The 16,741-nt window shown below is 50.6% G+C and overlaps 1 protein-coding gene across 1 annotated transcript in view; it reads left to right on the top strand.

Moving 5' to 3' along the window:
* The window catches only part of INSR (insulin receptor), a gene marked incomplete at its 5' end in the record, with an annotated part of 54,850 nt that extends 43,516 nt beyond the window's left edge, over positions 1-11,334 (top strand). The window contains 9 exons of the mRNA XM_083879929.1: positions 1,091-1,250; positions 1,573-1,672; positions 1,916-1,983; positions 2,175-2,404; positions 2,960-3,070; positions 3,345-3,504; positions 4,169-4,298; positions 4,531-4,665; positions 5,703-11,334. Coding sequence (XP_083736055.1) covers positions 1,091-1,250; positions 1,573-1,672; positions 1,916-1,983; positions 2,175-2,404; positions 2,960-3,070; positions 3,345-3,504; positions 4,169-4,298; positions 4,531-4,665; positions 5,703-6,057 — 1,449 coding nt within the window. The 3' untranslated portion in view covers positions 6,058-11,334. The remainder of the gene's footprint in view (positions 1-1,090; positions 1,251-1,572; positions 1,673-1,915; positions 1,984-2,174; positions 2,405-2,959; positions 3,071-3,344; positions 3,505-4,168; positions 4,299-4,530; positions 4,666-5,702) is intronic.
* Between the last annotated feature and the right edge of the window lie 5,407 nt (positions 11,335-16,741).

Genomic DNA, 16,741 nt, shown 5'->3' with positions numbered 1-16,741 from the left:
CAGGAAATAATCCGTCTCTGTGGTGCCCGTTTGCTCAGCAAGTTTAGCCGATTTGCCAACTTGCTGCATGGAGCTTTTGTAGAAATGTTATTTCACAGAGGACAGAAACCCCACATTGCTGTGTCTCAGACAAAAGTTGCACCAGGGAGGCTCAGATTAGATACCAGAAAAAAATTTTTCCCTGCAGGAGTGCTCAGGCAGTGGAATAAATTGACCAAGGAGATGGTGGAGTCACCATCTCTGGAAGTGTTCAAGAGGTGTCTGAATGTAGCACTTGGCGACACATTTTAAGGCTAATGATGGTGGTGCTGGGTTGTTGTTGGGACTTGATGACCTTGAAGGTCTCTTTGAACCTTGATGTTTCTGTGATTCTGTGAAATTTAAGTTGCTTAGAGGAGTTAGGACGGCGTTGAGCAGCCCATGAGCTCTTGGGGACAGGGCTGGTGTCAGTGCCACGGGGACAGAGCTGGTGTCATTGCCACGGGGACAGGGCTGGTGTCAGTGCCAGGGGGACAGTGGCACTCACCAGTGCAGGCCCAGTGTCAGTGCTAAGAACCAGGGCAGCACATGGCACTTGCTCTCTTTAACCTGATCTGCTGCCCTGCAAAACACAAATCCAGCATAAAACACTAACCTGGAGCAGACTGAGAGCCCTTGGGTGTGTGTTTGCCAGCCAGGGAGGTGCTGCAGGAGCCCCGGGGAGCCCTCAGGAGCTCTGGGTGCTGCAGGAGTCCTGGGGAGCTGCAGGAGCCCCCAGGAGCTGTCAGGGAGCTCTGAGTTCTGCAGGAACTCTAGGAAACTCTCAGGGAGCTCTGGGTGTTGCTGGAGTTCCCAGGAAACTCTCAGGGAGCTCTGGGTGCTGCAGGATCCCCAGGTGCTCTCAGGGAGCCCTGAGTGCTGCAGGAGCTCCAGGAAACTCTCAGGGAGCTCTGGCTGCTGCAGGAGTCCTGGGGGGCTGTCAGGGAGCTCTGAGTGCTGCAGGAGCCCCCAGGAGCTGTCAGGGAGCTCTGGGTGCTTCAGGAGCTCCAGGAAAATCTCAGGGAGCCCTGGGTGCTGCAGGATGGCCCTGGCACAGCCCCTGTCCCCACAGGAGGCCCATTTCTGCGTGTCCCGCAAGCATTTTGCCACCGAGAACGGCTGCAAGCTCCGGGGGCTCCAGCCCGGCAACTACAGCGTGAGGATCCGCGCCACCTCCCTGGCCGGGAACGGCTCCTGGACAGAGCCCACCTACTTCTACGTGGCTGATTATTGTGAGTTCATCTTCTTTTTGATGTTTAATCCCTGTCAGAAAGTAGATTTGTTTCTGGAGGATGGGGTGTAGCAAGCAGTGCACAGAGAGCCACATGGAGTCATTAAATGTTTACCAAATACATCAGTTGTCAAGAACCTGAAATTACTTGGAAACACATGGCTTTTGTTTATTAGTCCTCATTCTGAGCAGCCCCACATTTTGATCTGAAATAGCCTCTAGTTTTGTATTTGTTCAAATTTATTGGAGAGGGAGATTTTATTAAGGAAAAAATTTGTATTTTCGACTTGTATAATACCTCCAACTCTCTCTTTCTCTTCTAGTGAATGCTCAGCCGAATATTGCTGTTATCATTGTTCCAATTATTTTTGCCATAATAATTGCTGGAATTATTGGAGCTGCTTATGTGCTTGTGAAAAAGAGGTGAGTGCAGTTTCCTCTTGTTTGCAACAGAAACACCAAAACTTACATCCAAAAGTTTTGCTGCTTGGTTGGGAGTCAGTTTTTGTTTAGTTTCTAATTTCCATAGTGATTGCAGCATTAATTTAAGTGCAGGAAATAGGAAATATGGGGATAGTTTATTTATTTGCTGCATGGTTTGAGGATTAATCAAACTGCCCTCACTTTGAGGGTGTCAAAGTGCTGAGGAATTTGTGTCTCTTCCAGACAAACCGAAGGACCAACAGGACCCCTGTACGCATCCTCCAACCCTGAGTACATCAGTGCCAGTGATGGTGAGAGCAACCAGGGCTTATTTCTCGTGTAATGGTGCAGTCAGTGCTGCAGGATGGGGCTGGAGTTGTCTCTGTGGAGTTTTGTAGTCCTTTAGAATTCAGCCCCTGTAATGTGGCAGCACTAACCGAGGCTGCTGCGGGAGCGTCTTTCGGAAGATGCTCAGCTCACAACTGTTCCCTGTGCCCAACAGTTTATGTCCCTGACGAATGGGAGGTGCCACGGGACAAGATCACCCTGCTGAGGGAGCTGGGCCAGGGCTCCTTTGGGATGGTGTACGAGGGCATTGCCAAGGACATCGTGAAGGGAGAGCCCGAGACGCGCGTGGCCGTGAAGACGGTGAACGAGTCCGCCAGCCTGCGCGAGCGCATCGAGTTCCTCAACGAGGCCTCTGTGATGAAAGGCTTCAGCTGCCATCATGTGGTAAGTGCTGGGTGCCTCAGCACACAGCTCAGCTCTGTTGTGCCTTCAGAGCCCGACCCTGAGCTCACCAAAGCGGCAGAGGCAGCCGATCCATCAGAGCCGGGATCTGTCCCTGCTGGATTCCACAGAACCTGTTCTGCCCGAGGCGTTTCACTGCTGCTCTTCCTAAACCTCTCAGCCTGACAAGGCCTTGTGCGGTGTGGGAGATGGATTTGTAGAGAATTCTCTGAGCCTGACAGAAGAGTCATATAGTCTTGTGCATCTGTATGCAAACTTAGACATAAAGTGTGCTGACTTAGGCCATGGAATAGAACAAATATTGTTGAGAGAGAAATTGAACTAGAAACAAGTTTAAGATGATGACGTTGCAAATAGACTGAATATTTTTGAGAAATAGAACTATGAAAGATGTATTGTAGCAGGACCCATGTAGGGTATTTTAATAGATGATTGGCTTAGAAGCAATCATCTGTACTCAGCTCTGTTTCAGGGGGCATTGGCTTTGCCTGCTCTGTTTGGACATAGCCTTGAGGGAATTTCTCACTCATTTTCCAGGTTCGCCTCCTCGGAGTGGTCTCCAAGGGACAGCCCACTCTGGTGGTCATGGAGCTGATGGCACACGGGGATCTGAAAAGTTACCTCCGCTCCTTGAGACCTGAAGCTGAGGTAAAGACAGGAGAGAAGAGGAACACAGTGACTTGATTTGGGGTTTAATACTTCTTTATTTAATGGCTTTAAGCTGAAAGAGGGTAGACTTGATTTGATACTGGGGAGACAGTCCTGGCTGTGAGGGTGGGGAGGGCCTGGCATAGATTGCCCAGAGAAGCTGGAAGCACCCAAAGCCAGGTTGGAAGGTGCCACTGCTCGTGGCAGGGAACTGGATGACCTTTAAGGTCACATCTCCCCCAAACCATGGCATGACTGTGATTTTTCCTTGCAGAATAACCCGGGCCGGCCACCCCCGACGCTGAGGGAGATGATCCAGATGGCTGCGGAGATCGCTGATGGCATGGCCTACCTGAACGCCAAGAAGTTCGTGCACAGGGACCTGGCAGCCCGAAACTGCATGGTGGCAGAGGACTTCACTGTGAAAATTGGGGGTAGGTGCTGCTGGTCCCTTCCAGCCCAGCCCATTCTGTGATCAGGAGGTGCTTCTGTGCGTCGTGTTTGTTGTAAAAGCAAATTGAGAAAACCAGTGTGTCAAACACCCTGTTTGATTCTCAATGTCTGTCTGTGGGAAATTACAGCAATCCTCTGTTTCTTCGCTGTGACAGAATTGTGTGGACTTCAGGAAGAACAATATCTCCTGTAACCAGAGCAGCTTTTCTCACCTTCTCTATTCCCAAACCTCTGTCCTAACAGTTCATTACCTTTTTTAACCCAAACCCTTTTAGAAATACGTAAATACAACATTTAAAAATAACCTGGAACCCCATAGTGTGGTGATTTTTCAGAGCTCTCTGGAGTTAAAGCCAGGGCAGTGGGGTTTCAGGCAAAGGGAGCTCTGTTTTACTTACAGAGGGTGAATAAAATCATGTTTAGAATAGAAGCTGTCACCAAAAAATTTAACTCTGGAGTCTCTGTTGTGACTCTGTAGAAAAAATGCAGGAAAAGGGGAATGTTTTGAACATTAATCACAAGGTGACAGATGACTGCAGGCTGGGCTTTGGCAGCGGGGGGAAGGCAACATCCATCTGGAGATGTTGCAGAGGGAAAGCAGGATGGAGGGAGAGGCATTTAACATATCCCAATTGCTTCTCTCAGACTTTGGGATGACCAGGGACATCTACGAGACGGATTATTACCGCAAGGGAGGCAAAGGGCTGCTGCCCGTGCGCTGGATGGCCCCGGAGTCGCTCAAGGATGGGGTGTTCACCACCTACTCCGACGTGTGGTAAGTTGTCCTCTGCAGTCCCAGATGGATTCCAGCTCAGGAGATCCTTATTCTAGCACACATAGTTTAAACTGACTTGCTCAGAGCACAGACAAAACAAAGCCGTTGTTTGGAAACACTTCCATGAAAATCTAGTCATGTTCTTTTGAAGTGTGTGTTTTCCAAAATAACTTTGTCACTGCAAGGGCTCCAGGATGTTTTGTTCTCACCAGGAGCCTTCTCTCTCCCTTAGGTCATTTGGTGTTGTCCTTTGGGAAATAAGCAGCTTGGCTGAGCAGCCGTACCAGGGACTCTCCAATGAACAGGTGCTAAAGTTTGTCATGGATGGAGGATACCTGGATCAGCCAGACAACTGTCCCGAGAGGCTGTAAGTGGACAAGCATGGACAACCAGCCCAGCTGCACTCTTTGCCTGAAGTGTGGCCAGCAAAAATGGCCTGACCTGGGGCACCTCTTAATCCCTCCTCAACTAGGGAGCAGCAAAACAGACTTTAGTGAGGCACCTCCCACAGAAATTCCACCAAAGCATCCTTAGTGATCCAGGGAAGGGGCTGCCCAGGGAGGTTTGGAGTCCCCATCTCTGGAGGTATCCAAGGAATGACTGGATGTGGCACTCAGTGCTCTGGGCTGGGTGACAAGGTGGGGGTGGGTCAAAGGTTGGTCTCGATGATCTTGGGAGGTCTTTTCCAACCTCCTGAGTGTGGAGCCACACTGGAGCAGTTGTGAGGGAAAGCAGCTCTGGCTGGAAAAGGGAGCACAGATGGTAACTCTCTGGTTCTGGTAGCCTCTTCCCCCAGCTGCTTCTGGCCAAAACAGTACTTCCAGAGTCATAAAATAAACATGTTTTGTGAGTATCCCTATGAAAAAAGCCTGCTGTGCTGGACATTTGTCTGATGGCCAGTTACAAACTCCAGTCTGAAACTCTATTTGTATTTGTGAGTTCTTTCTCCATGGTGTCTGATAACATGTGACCCCTTGCTGCAGCCTTTCTTTTGGGTGGGATGTTTACAGGACCTCTGTCCTCTGCCCAGCCTCCCATTTTCCTTGAAGTTTTGGGAGCTTTGTTATCTTTCAGGCTGAGTTAAAATTAAAAGGGAATTAATTAAAAAAGGATGACCTGGCTGTAAGTGCGTGTGCACATACACACCCACACAGAGTCTGTGAACCACAGCCCTGTTTCCTTCAGCAGCCAAGTCAAGAACAATTGAAGGAATCGGAAGGAATTTTTCATCTAGACAGAAATAGAGAAAAAGGAGAGTCAGGATCTACAGGCAGATGTGTAGGCTGGAAAGGGAACAAGCAACCTGGGGGTCAGAGGCGTGGTGTGTGTGGTGGGGGGTCTGCCATGGGTGTCTGCATGTGGGATTGTTTCTGCTGCCCCTGACTCTGCTCTGTGCTCCTGCAGGCACAGCCTGATGCAGATGTGCTGGCAGTACAACCCCAAGATGCGCCCCACCTTCATTGAGATCATCGAGATGCTGAAGGAGGACTTGCACCCCAGCTTCCACGAGGTCTCCTTCTTCTACAGCGAGGAGAACAAACCTCTGGAGACGGAGGAGTACGAGATGGACTTTGAGAACATGGAGAGCATTCCCCTCGACCCCTCCTCGTACTCACAGAGGGACAAAACGCTGGGGAGGGACAATGGACCCTCCATGGCCCTCAAGGGCAACTATGAGGAGCACATCCCTTACACTCACATGAACGGTGGCAAGAAAAACGGGCGGATTCTCTCCATGCCCAGGTCAAGTCCTTCCTAACACTTCCTGTTTGGCCCAAGGGTTGTGTCTGCTTTTTTTCCCCCTCCACAAATCTCAGGACTCTTATTGCTGCCACAGTGTATGACACACATCTACAAACTCTTCAGATTTTTAATCATCTTACGATTAATTTTTTTTGTTGGTTTTTTTTTTTTTTTTTGCCAAGTTGACTGATTGTCAGTGGACTTATCTGTGAACATAAATGGAAGAGGTTTCCATGGCTGCTGTCCCTTCTGTAACCATGGTTTCACAACAGGAAGCGACCGTGTGAGTTCAACTGAAGGAGAAGCGTCTGCGTTTGCCAGCAGAAGACGTGAAGTTCTCTGGTGCCTGAGCTCCAGCCCAGCAGTGTGGAACAGGAGCATTTCCAGTAGAATTCCAGGCTTTCAGGCAGGCTCTCCACTACAGCTGAAGGATTCAGCACATCAGTCGGACGCGCCAGATCCTCAGATTGACCAATAGCTGCTGCTTTCATTCTTTGTTTTCAAGGGGTGAAACCCCCGGGGTGCGTGCGTGGGTGTGTGTGTGCGTGTGTGCAGTATCAACATGTGGGGTGTACCCTCTAGCAAAAGAGACACTTCTGGTTTTGTACACAACTTACAGCGCTTTCAGGCACATGGTGGGATTCTCGGGGTGTCCTGCACAGGGCCAGGAGTTGGGTTCGATGATCCTGGTGGATCCCTTCCAACTCAGCATACTCTGATTCTCTGTTCTCACAGGAGCTTCTCCTCTTCTTGGAAGTGTGTACTTATCTTTTTTCCCCATTTCCCTGGAGGGACTGAATCGTAAACAGATTATTTTTTATACTGAGGACTCTTGGGAGCAGGTTTTCTCTCATTAAAAAATGAGGAAAATGTGCTGGGAGCTAAATGAGCAGAACTCTGAGATTTGTGGGTACTTTCAAGACCAAACGAAGTAGGAGTCCCCTGACCTGAGACACGGAGTTTTCTGTCCTTACAGCATTGAGTATATATATTGTTTGTTGTAACATATTTAAAGATGTCTTTAGTTTAAATTTTAACTTCATATAAATTATTGACTGTTTATGATCCTTTTGGGGCGAGGAGAGTTTTGGGGGATTGTTTGGTCTTAAAGTGGTCCAAAGATTTCAGAATGAACTAATTTTAGCCTTGCAGGAGCGATGAAGCACATTTTCAGTTCATACTTGACAAGGCTTTGTAATAGTTTCATGATTTATACAACACAGTCAGCTGGCTCCAGTCGAAGCCCCATCTTTGGGTGTTGGGAGCTGAAGGACACAGAATATCCTGGCCTCGAGTCCTGCTCCTCCTCTGCCCCGTGCCCCTCGCTTTGCCTCCCGTGCCGCAGATGCAGCCGGAGAGAGAAGATGAGCATGAACTGGGGCTGAGGAAGGGACACTGAAGGGGGGAGCACAAAGCTCTGGGCTCTGCACACCGGAGGTGACCGAGGTTTGCTGCCTCTCTGCTGCTCCCAGGCCTCCAGCCTTGTGTTCCCTGAGATTCCCGCTGCAGAACTCCTGAGATGCTGCAGAACTTCTGGGACGCAGCTTGTTGGGATGTCAGCGCTCGCCGTCAGGACTGTGCTTTGTTGTGCTGCTGTTTGCAAAGACAGAGCTGATGGGCACCTGATGTTGGAGAACAAGGGTGAAACTCAACCAGAGCAGGTGAAACCAGCACGGAACTGGCGGGAGCAGCGCGGGAGCAGGGAAGGAAGATGCTGGATGTCATGCAGGAGGTGCTTGAACAGCAGAGAGAGCTGCTCAGTCCTTCACTTCTCCTCCTGGAGAAGTCCAAGATCTGTTTTGTGCTCTCTGCCAGGAGAAAGTGAGGTGTCCTGGCTCGGGAGAGCAGGAGCAGGGGCTGGGCTGTGCCTCCAGCCCTGGGCCCGGCCTCCAGAGCGAGGCAGAGGGGCTGCGGTCCCGAGGGAAGAGCTCTCCAAGCCCTCGCCCAGGGGTGCAGCTGGTTCTGGGAACCTCTGCCCTCAGCTGCTTCTGGCCAAAACAGCACTTCCAGAGTCATGAAAGGGGGCACGACAGGCTCTGGGCAGCACTGGGAGCTGTTGGGCCCTTTGCTGCTGGAGGCTGATCGGTTTGGCCCAGGTGGAGGGTACGGGTTGCTCCACAAATTTGGGTGGAAAACACAGTCCAGACATGGGTGAGAACCTTTGGATTTCAAAAGGCCTCGTTTACATTTCTTCTGCTTTACAAAGTCGTAACTGTTTAGCAGCTCTATACTACACTGCAGGAAAGAAGACATATTCTCACACTTTTCTAAGGAAGAGAAGTTTTTCTTATTAGAATTTTTTTATTTATTTTAATATATAAAACACTGTAAAAAAAAAAAGCAACAATTTGTTTTCTTAAACACACAGAACATGTAAATTTGTATCCGCAAAATCTTGGCAAGTGGATGTGGTGGGATTATTTTTGTCCTGTTCTGGTGCAGTCTACCTCAGTGTTTCTTAAGGATATTTTTTAATACTACGCACCTCTAAACCTGTTTAAATATTCCGGTCTGGACCTATTGTGGATCAGGGAAAATCAGTATCAGCTGATTCCAATACCAGGGACCATTCATGAAGGGAATGGGAAGGAGAATGGCTTGTCACTGTTGGTCCCTAATCTGAACAGTAGTGGCCAATGAACCTATTTACAAATTTGGATCTGATCTCATCCCTTAGTTCTGTTGTGATTTAAAAAAAAAAAAAAAAAAAAAAAAGAAAAAAAAAAGAAAAAGAAAAAAGAAAAGAAAAAAAAAAAAAAAAAAAAGACCCATTTAAATGTTTGGACTTTAGTGAACTCATGACCTAAAAGGAGCAAGCTGCTTCCTCCTGGATCAGCATGTGCCAGCATGGAGCCACTGCTCTTCTCACTGCGCACAGGCGACCCAAGGTCCTGCCAGTGACCTCCTGAAACAAACCTTTCCCAGCACAACCCTTGCTTTGATAAGATTTCCAATGGCAGTGATCATAACTGTGGGAATAGAAGATCTTTTACCTGAAGGAACATTGGAACCTTGTATTGGGTCTGGCTTTTCCACGCAGTTGATACTGGTTGGCCCTGTGAGTACACATGGTTTGAACACTCAGATGGCCGAGCCAGGGAGTGTGTGCTGCTCCAAGGACAGGCACTTCCCTCCTGTGGCTCAGTGTCACCTTCACCCTGCACCGAACGGAGCAGTTGTTTGTACCCAGCACTGTGTGAAGGTTACTCATCCTTCCTACCTTGTGCCCAGAGGGAGGGAAGGCGTGTGGTACCAGTGTGGAGGGTATCATGTTTCTCCTCTGTAAAACAAATAACACTAGTGGTTGCTGCTTGTGGCTGTTACAGATCACACTCAGCTGTAGAATTAGGAAGAATAAATGAACATCACCCACAAAGCCCAGCTCTCACTGCTGGAAAATCCTTCCTTGGCTCACAGCTGACACTTTGGTCTCTGCTGCTGGAAGATCCTCGCCCCGAGGATACCCGAATGCCTCACTTGGATCTCGCTGATTCCTGCTCAGAGAATTCCTGCAAGTGGAGACTCAAGTGCTATTGAAACCTCTGGGGTGTTGCCAGGGACCCCAGCACGGGCAGGGCTGCTGAGCCTTCCTTGGGGGAGCTGCTGCTTTTTGCTCCGACCACATCCATATGGGGCAGAATTCCCCAGCTGCAGTGGAAGAACAACACTCTGCTGCTGCTGCTGCTTAGGAGGAACCAAACACTAGTACAGGAGAGCAGGTGGGATGTCTGGAGGAGGGCAGCCAGCAGTGGGAAGCTCTTTCTTTCCTTGCATTAGTATTTGTTGGAGGGTTGGCTCCTGCCCTTTGTGGGCAGAGAATGCCCCGCTCACAGCACGGGGCAGCAGGACAGACCCCTCAGCCTGTCCAGGAGCAGCTGGAGCCTCCTGGGCACAGTCTGGCACCACCATGTAGCCAGAAATTCACTCTGGTGAATCAGAAGGAGCAAGAAGCTGAGCTCTGCTGAGCTTTCACTGAGAAAATGTCTGAAGTGCGAGGCTGGAGAGGTTTCTCAGAAAGGTTTCCACATTAAACTCAATTGCCACTTCCTGAACGGCTCTTGCCAATCTGGAACTTCTCTCACGGGCCAGGGCAGCACTGCAAAGCTTGGCTGCTGGGTTAGGAACGTGTCTGTCTTGGCTGCTTGTAAATACTCTATTGTGTTGTAAAATAGAAGAGCTCAGACATAAACTCTGTGCCAGCACTGGGTTGGGAAAGGTGATGGGAACTAGACCACGCTGCAGCGATGATGGTAAAGCAGCTGTGTGGGTATGAAGAGGCTGCTTTTAGGTTGCTAAAGGGTACTCTTAATTTATGGGTAGTTTATCTCTTTCCTCCTAAATTTGCATTATAGCGATGGGACACTTTGCTTAATATTAGTCTGTTGGCTATAGTGTTGGTATCTCTTTGGGAAAAAAATAAATCTCAAAAGTCGTTTCTTGTGTTACTGAGCTGACTGTGCTGAAGGCAAATAGGAATTTACAGGAGTGAGAAGGGTGCTGAGCCTCTGCTTTAGAGGAGGGAGGGAGGGAGGCAGTCGAGTTCCCTCTCAAAGCCACTGTGACACGAAGACGGACCCTGAGGTGTCCCGGGCCCTTCTTGCTACCAAGACTGGAATCTTGTTTTACAAGCCAGAACATAAAATATCTTTGTGCCATAAAACCTTACTGTCAAGGCCGTGCCAGGTGCTCCCGTGATCCGTGTGGGATCGGCTCAGAGCCTGGAGGGAGCTCAGAACTGCAGATGGACCCTGTGATCCTCTGGGAGCCGGGGACTCGCAGGAACCCCAGCCCTGCCCAAAGAGCCGCCACCCCTCGGAGTGTCTTGTGGTCCAGGGAAAGGAACTGCTGAATGGGTTGGAATCAAGAAATAGCTACTTTGTGAAATTCAACATAAGATTAGTTTGGTATTTGTATGAACTTAATGGAATTTGGCCTTTTTATTACCTTCTGCTTGGCTCTGTGTTCCCTTTGCTTGGATTCTGTCCGTGAGTGTCGGTGTAAAGCCTTGACGTGTTCAGCCTCGTTAGGAGCATCACAAGAGTGAAGCCAATCATCTAGCTGACTTTTGGAGGAACCTGACTGTTGAAAAGCAGCTCTAAAGTTACCGTTTTTAGCAAATCTGCTGTCATTAAATGTGTATTTCTTTTTAAAATTAATTTTCTTGTCCTTCCTGGAAGGAAGCACTTATTCTTGCAGTTTGGGCAAATTCACTGCAGCACAATGCAAGCTGTAAGGGGACAGGTAGAGAAATGACTTTTTAAATATTGTATAATAAAGTTAGTATTAACTCCTATGGTGTTGTTATTTTTTTGCTAATAGATTTGCAATCAGCTAGAAATTCTGTTCCTGGTAGTGGTTTTGTTCCCACTCCAGTGTTCCAACTGGTGGTGTTAAAGTTTCCTTTCTCAGCCCAGAAAGATCCCTTGGGAACAGGGTCTTGTGGCTGGGAGGACCTGGAATAGTCCTGGCAGCTAAAGAGGAGCCATCAGTGGAGGTTAAATGTGGGCTCTTGCTTAGCTGAGTCCCAGCCCCTGGTCAGTCCCAGCAGCACCAGTAAATCCTGAGCTGAGGGCTCTACCTGAGAGCTCTGAGCTGGACCTGACACCAAAGCTCTCTAAATCCAGACTCCCAGCAGCATTCCAACGCTTCCACCATCTCCACTTCCAGGTCTTTTCCCATGAAAACTGATAGAGAATTTTTGAAAGGCCACTTATCTGAAGAGGTAGAGTGTTATTTAAGCAGAAAAAGCATTACCTTTTGCTTTAGTTAGGGGAATGATTTTATTCTTGGAGTATCAAAACTGGTTTGCATTTGAGGACCCTCATGGATGGGGGACCTGGACATCAACTTCATCCAACACAGCCCAAAGCAAACACTCTCTGCTTCACTTAAATAAATTATAGATAGTTTCAGTTACATGTTAGGTGATGTTCTGTGAAGTCTTGAGGTTTTTATTTTTTTCATTCTTGCTGCTCCCACCTTTCCCTCTGCATATCTAAGGTTCCAGAATACAAGTAGTAGTGCAGATACCTCTTGTTTGAAATAAAGGATCAAATGTGCCGTGATTTTTTTTAAAAAAGAAAGAAAAAAGAGAAAAACCTTTCCCCTTGATTTATTTTTTCAGTGGTTCATATCTAAGAGCCAAGCAGTGACATGTACAAAAAATCTTTGAATAGTAAAAAAAATCCTTGCTGTGTGTCAGAATATTGAACAATTAACTGTTTATATTAAAATTCTGAATAAATTATCCAAGAATAACTGTTCATTTTGTGTCTGCTGTCTGTGCAGCACTGAAGGCTGCTTTGCTGTGGAGAAAGCACTAAATTCATACCTTGGAATAAGTTGCAAAATAACTGGTGTTAAGGAAGAAACCAAAACCCACAGCTCAACCAACTGCAGGCTTGTAGTGTAAAGCCAGTGGAACTCCTCTACCTGATGCTCTGGTGATCCCTGTCCTCACCTCGGAGCTCAGGGGTGATGCCTCTGATGCCATCGGGTGAACTTCAGTGCCAGGATTCCTTCTGGAGCATGGAGAGCTGTGGCTCTGTGATGTAATTCTGTTATATCCAGGTGTTCCCTCCTGGGAGGGGACAGACTCCTCACTGCCGGTTTTTTAAAGCATCAAAGGCAGAGATCAGCCCCACCCTTGTCCTGTGGTGGAGCTGCTGTAACCGGGTGTGCACCAGGAGCCTCCTGTCCTGCCCCAGCCCCTCTGGGGGTGTTTCTAACTTAAACTTGGTTTTGTTTCACCAAAGATTTTGCTCCTGATCAGCTGCACCAGCGAGGTGAGGGCTGTCCCCTCCTGTCAGGGAGTTGTGCAGAGCCCGAGGATCCCCCTGAGGCTCCTTTTCTCCCGGCTGAGCCCCCCCAGGTCCCTCACAGCACTGACTCTCCAGCCCTTTCCCCTTCTCTGGACACCCTCTCACCCCTCAATGTCTTTCTGCAGTGAGAGACCCAGAACTGGACACAGCACTCAAGGCCCCACCAATGCCACTTTTTTCTGTCTATCCAGAATTCTCTCACTGTGAGAACGATCATTAACATACTGGTATATTAAGATGATTTAGAGTCACTTCTTCTGGCACAGGCTTGTTCTCCGGGGATCCTAAAATGCAAAAAATAAGTAAAGCCACAAAACTTGAACTTGCTGTCCTGGGAGGTTTGCTTCCCACTGGGTGCTCTGGGATGCTGTGGGGACAGTCCTTGAGCCATTATCCCTCATCACTCCCTGCACAGCTCAGCCTCAGCACCCCCCAGGCCGTGTCACACACGAGGCAGGAGGAAAAGAGCTCGTCCTTGTCTGAGCCAAGGACAACTCACCATCCCATCCGCCAGAGCAGCTGCCTGGTGTTTAGGAGCTGCCCTGATCTCTGATGCTAATCGAGCTCTTGTGGACTTCAGAGAAATTAAACCTTAATTCCTCTTCGCTCTTGTGGTTTCCTGGAGCACAGGGTAATTGCTATTCTGAGTGTTGCCAAAGCTGCGGTCTCTGAGTAATTGGAGTGTGAGTGGTTCTTGTTCTGATTAGGGTTTGGCTGGGGCTGGTGAGTGCTCGGGGCTCTGGGATGGGGCCCGTGTGTGCCTCAGCCCACGGGGCTTGTGGCGAAGGAGGGAATGAAGGGCTGTGCCAACTACCCGAGCCTGGACCGTGCCAGCCGCTCCGTCTGCTGGCCAAGGGCAGGGCACGGGCAATAAAGTGTTTGTCTCTCTCCTGTACAGGTGACCATGGTCAGTACAGGCATTTTTCTGTGCCGTGCTGTCACTTCATCCTGTGTAAGATAGCTGGGCCTTGGGGTCCCTGTTGCTGCACAAGGTCAAACCATGACAGCAAAGAGAGGGACTCGGTGAGTGGGGCCGTGTGTAGGAGGCCACCGAGCCGTGATGTAGGGAGCCCACGGGCCGGGCGTGCGGGGCTCCCCGGGCACACACAGCGGCTTTTCCCCGAAGAGAACAGGAAGCAGTTGCGGCAATAGCTGCTCCTCGCAGCCATCGTGGGTTCAGGGCTCCCAGGGCCCTGCACGGGCCGCCCCGGGCCCGCAGCCCTCCTGGGGGCTTTGCCGGGCCCTTGCAGAGCCCCGAGCCCCGGGAGGGTGGGAGCGGGCCGAGCCGGGGCACCGCGGTGGGAACGGCAGCAGGGGAGAGCCGGGTTTGTTTGTGCCGTCGGAAAGGGGAAGCGGTGAGAGGGCCGAGCCAGCGGCCCCCGTGAGCAAACCGCCCTCACGGCCGCCGCTTCCCCGCTGAGCTCCGCTGCTCGCTCTGCCCCGGCGGCTGGAGAAGAGCCCGGGGCTGTCAGAGCTGAGAGTGCACCGGGAACCCGCCACAGAGATGCCTCCAGCCCTCAGGGTAAGTCACTCTCTGCACAAGCTCCATCCCACAGCAGCGGGGTTGTCACTCACCTTCCTCAAGGCCTTGTGAGGAAGCGGCTTGTCTTGAAGCCAAAAGTCCCAGTGCTGGGTTGGTGCAGCCTCCCTCCTGCACGAGCTTCAGTGCAAAACATGGGCTGGGGAGGCTCAGCCCACACACGGTTTTGCTCTGCTGGGAGTGAAGAGGAGATGAGGTCAGGATTTAACCCCCAGGTGTCATCATGGTGGGCTCTGGGGCAGTGCTGGGCACCCTTTGGGTGCTGCTTTTGGCTCCTGCACCACAGCTGAATGTTTGTAAAGACACCCTGGCACTGCCCACAGCTGGGTTTGGGCTGTGCACAGGAGGGGTCCAGGCCCAGGGCCTCCAAATTCAACTCTGGACCACTCACTCCAGGGCTGGTCCCCAGTGTCATCTGGGAGATGGAAGCAGAGGGGATGTTGACAGGGTTGTACTGGGTGAGTGACATTTTGGGGTCTGTGGCCAGGCAAGAAAAATGCTTTTTGACACCTGCTTTTGTGTATCGCCAGCCCAGCCTGGGCTTCCAGCTGTGGAGGTACCTGTGGTCATTCCCAGACTGGCTGGGCTCTGCTCAACAAGGCCACAGGCATCAGCTGACAGCAAGGAGGAGTTTTGGTCTGGCCCCAGAGCCCAGCAGCTGCACTGGGGTAAAACCTGGCTTCCTCACCCTAATTGAGGGGTTGGGAGTGAAGTTTGGAGCCTGTCTGGGCTGTGGAGCTGGTGCCAGCTGGGAGCAGTGGGCTTGGAGGGCAGGGAGTTGGGTCTCTTGGGGCAGTTTGAGATTGCTCCCACTTGCTGCCCTGTGAGGGAGAGCTGAGGATGGCTTGGAGAAATGTCTTTGCCAGGGGACTGGGACTTGCTGTGAGCTGCAGGATGATGCTGATGTGGATGGACAGGGTCTCTTGCAGTCCCTTGCAGAGGCTCTGCCACAGCACTTGAAAATGAGAAAAAAGTGTAAATAGTGAACCTTCTTAAACGTAAAGACATCAAGCCTTGAAAGTATCAACTCTGACCCTTCACTGAAGGTGAGAAGAAATGCCTGAAAGGTGATGGTCTGTCATGCTCACGGCCATGAATGCAGCAGGGAGGCTTTGGCAGAGGGCAGGGGGGCTGTGGTGTGTTAACAGCTTGTCTGTTTCTGTCTGCAAGCTTCCAGCAGCCCTCAGGGGCTGTCTGTGCTCCGAGGCCACTAATCCCTGGGCCCAGCTGTAGGAAGTCACTGACTGCCACACAGGTGGGAACGCCAGGGACCAGGCATTTCTCTCTGGCTACAGCTTCCATCAGCTGATACTTCTGACAAAACACTTGGCTTCTCCACTCCCCCCTTGGCAGCCCCTGGGCTGCAGCCTGCAGCGCTGCCTTAGACCGCGCTGAGCTCTGCCGTGCTCCGTGCCGGCGTCTCCTGCTCCTGGCTGTACCTTGCACGGGGCTCCCAAATGTCAGACTCGCTGCTCAACCACTCCTGGCCATCGTTTTCCAAGCGCTGGAAGAAGAGATGGTCCTTTAAACGAGGTAATGGCCTGTGGGGACAGGGCTGAGCATGGGACGGGAGCTGGGCTGTGGCAGGGACAGCTTGTCCTGGACTGAGCAGGTACCAAAGAACCCTGGGGGCCCGGGCAGAGTTTGTTTTGAGGTGCCCCCCACTCTTCCCTGCAGGGGACACTGCCTTAAGTGGTGGTTAGCACTTTTCCTTCCATTTAATCTTCTTTTCAAGGCACATAATTGCCTTCAGGAGCTGAGTAATGGGTTAAATATCAGGCTTTTGGTTTTGTAATAAGTTTGTTTCGTGGCTGGCAGTGAGCTGGAGGTCCCGGTGCTTGCAGACAGCTGTCTCTGCACGCTGCCTGGCCAGAGTTTGGTGTTTGAGCAGATGTGGGGGAAAAGATTCCTTCAGTCTTTCAGTGAGGGCTGACGGGCAGAGCCCCCATGCCCGGAGCCCTGGCGGTTTGGGTGGCCCTGGCTGGGCTTAACTGTGTCCAGCAGCAGGGGTGGGAAATGGCAGCCACCAGTGTGAACTGGCCTCATTTCTGCATGCGGTGCCGTGACTTGGAAAGAGGGAAGTGAGAGCCCCAGGAAGCAGGACATTTGCAGTCCTGGAGGAGTCAGACATTTGTGTCCTTGTGAGAAAATACTGCCTTCAGGCTGATGCTTTTGGGTACCTTTACCTGCAGCATCAGAGCTTCTGCTCCTCTTTCTGTTTCATTATTCCCCACGCACTCCCAGTTCTCTTCTGGTGTGCAGGAGACCAAGATCCAAACTGAACAGTTGAGGGAAGGTAAATTCAGAGCAGGAGGGGGTGGTCCTGCAGGCTCTGATGT

The sequence above is a fragment of the Zosterops lateralis genome (assembly GCF_965231275.1).
Source record: "Zosterops lateralis genome assembly, chromosome: 29".
Lineage (NCBI taxonomy): Eukaryota > Metazoa > Chordata > Aves > Passeriformes > Zosteropidae > Zosterops > Zosterops lateralis.
The sequence above is the reverse complement of the archived record's forward strand: the minus strand, read 5'-3'. Positions and strand labels throughout refer to the sequence as shown.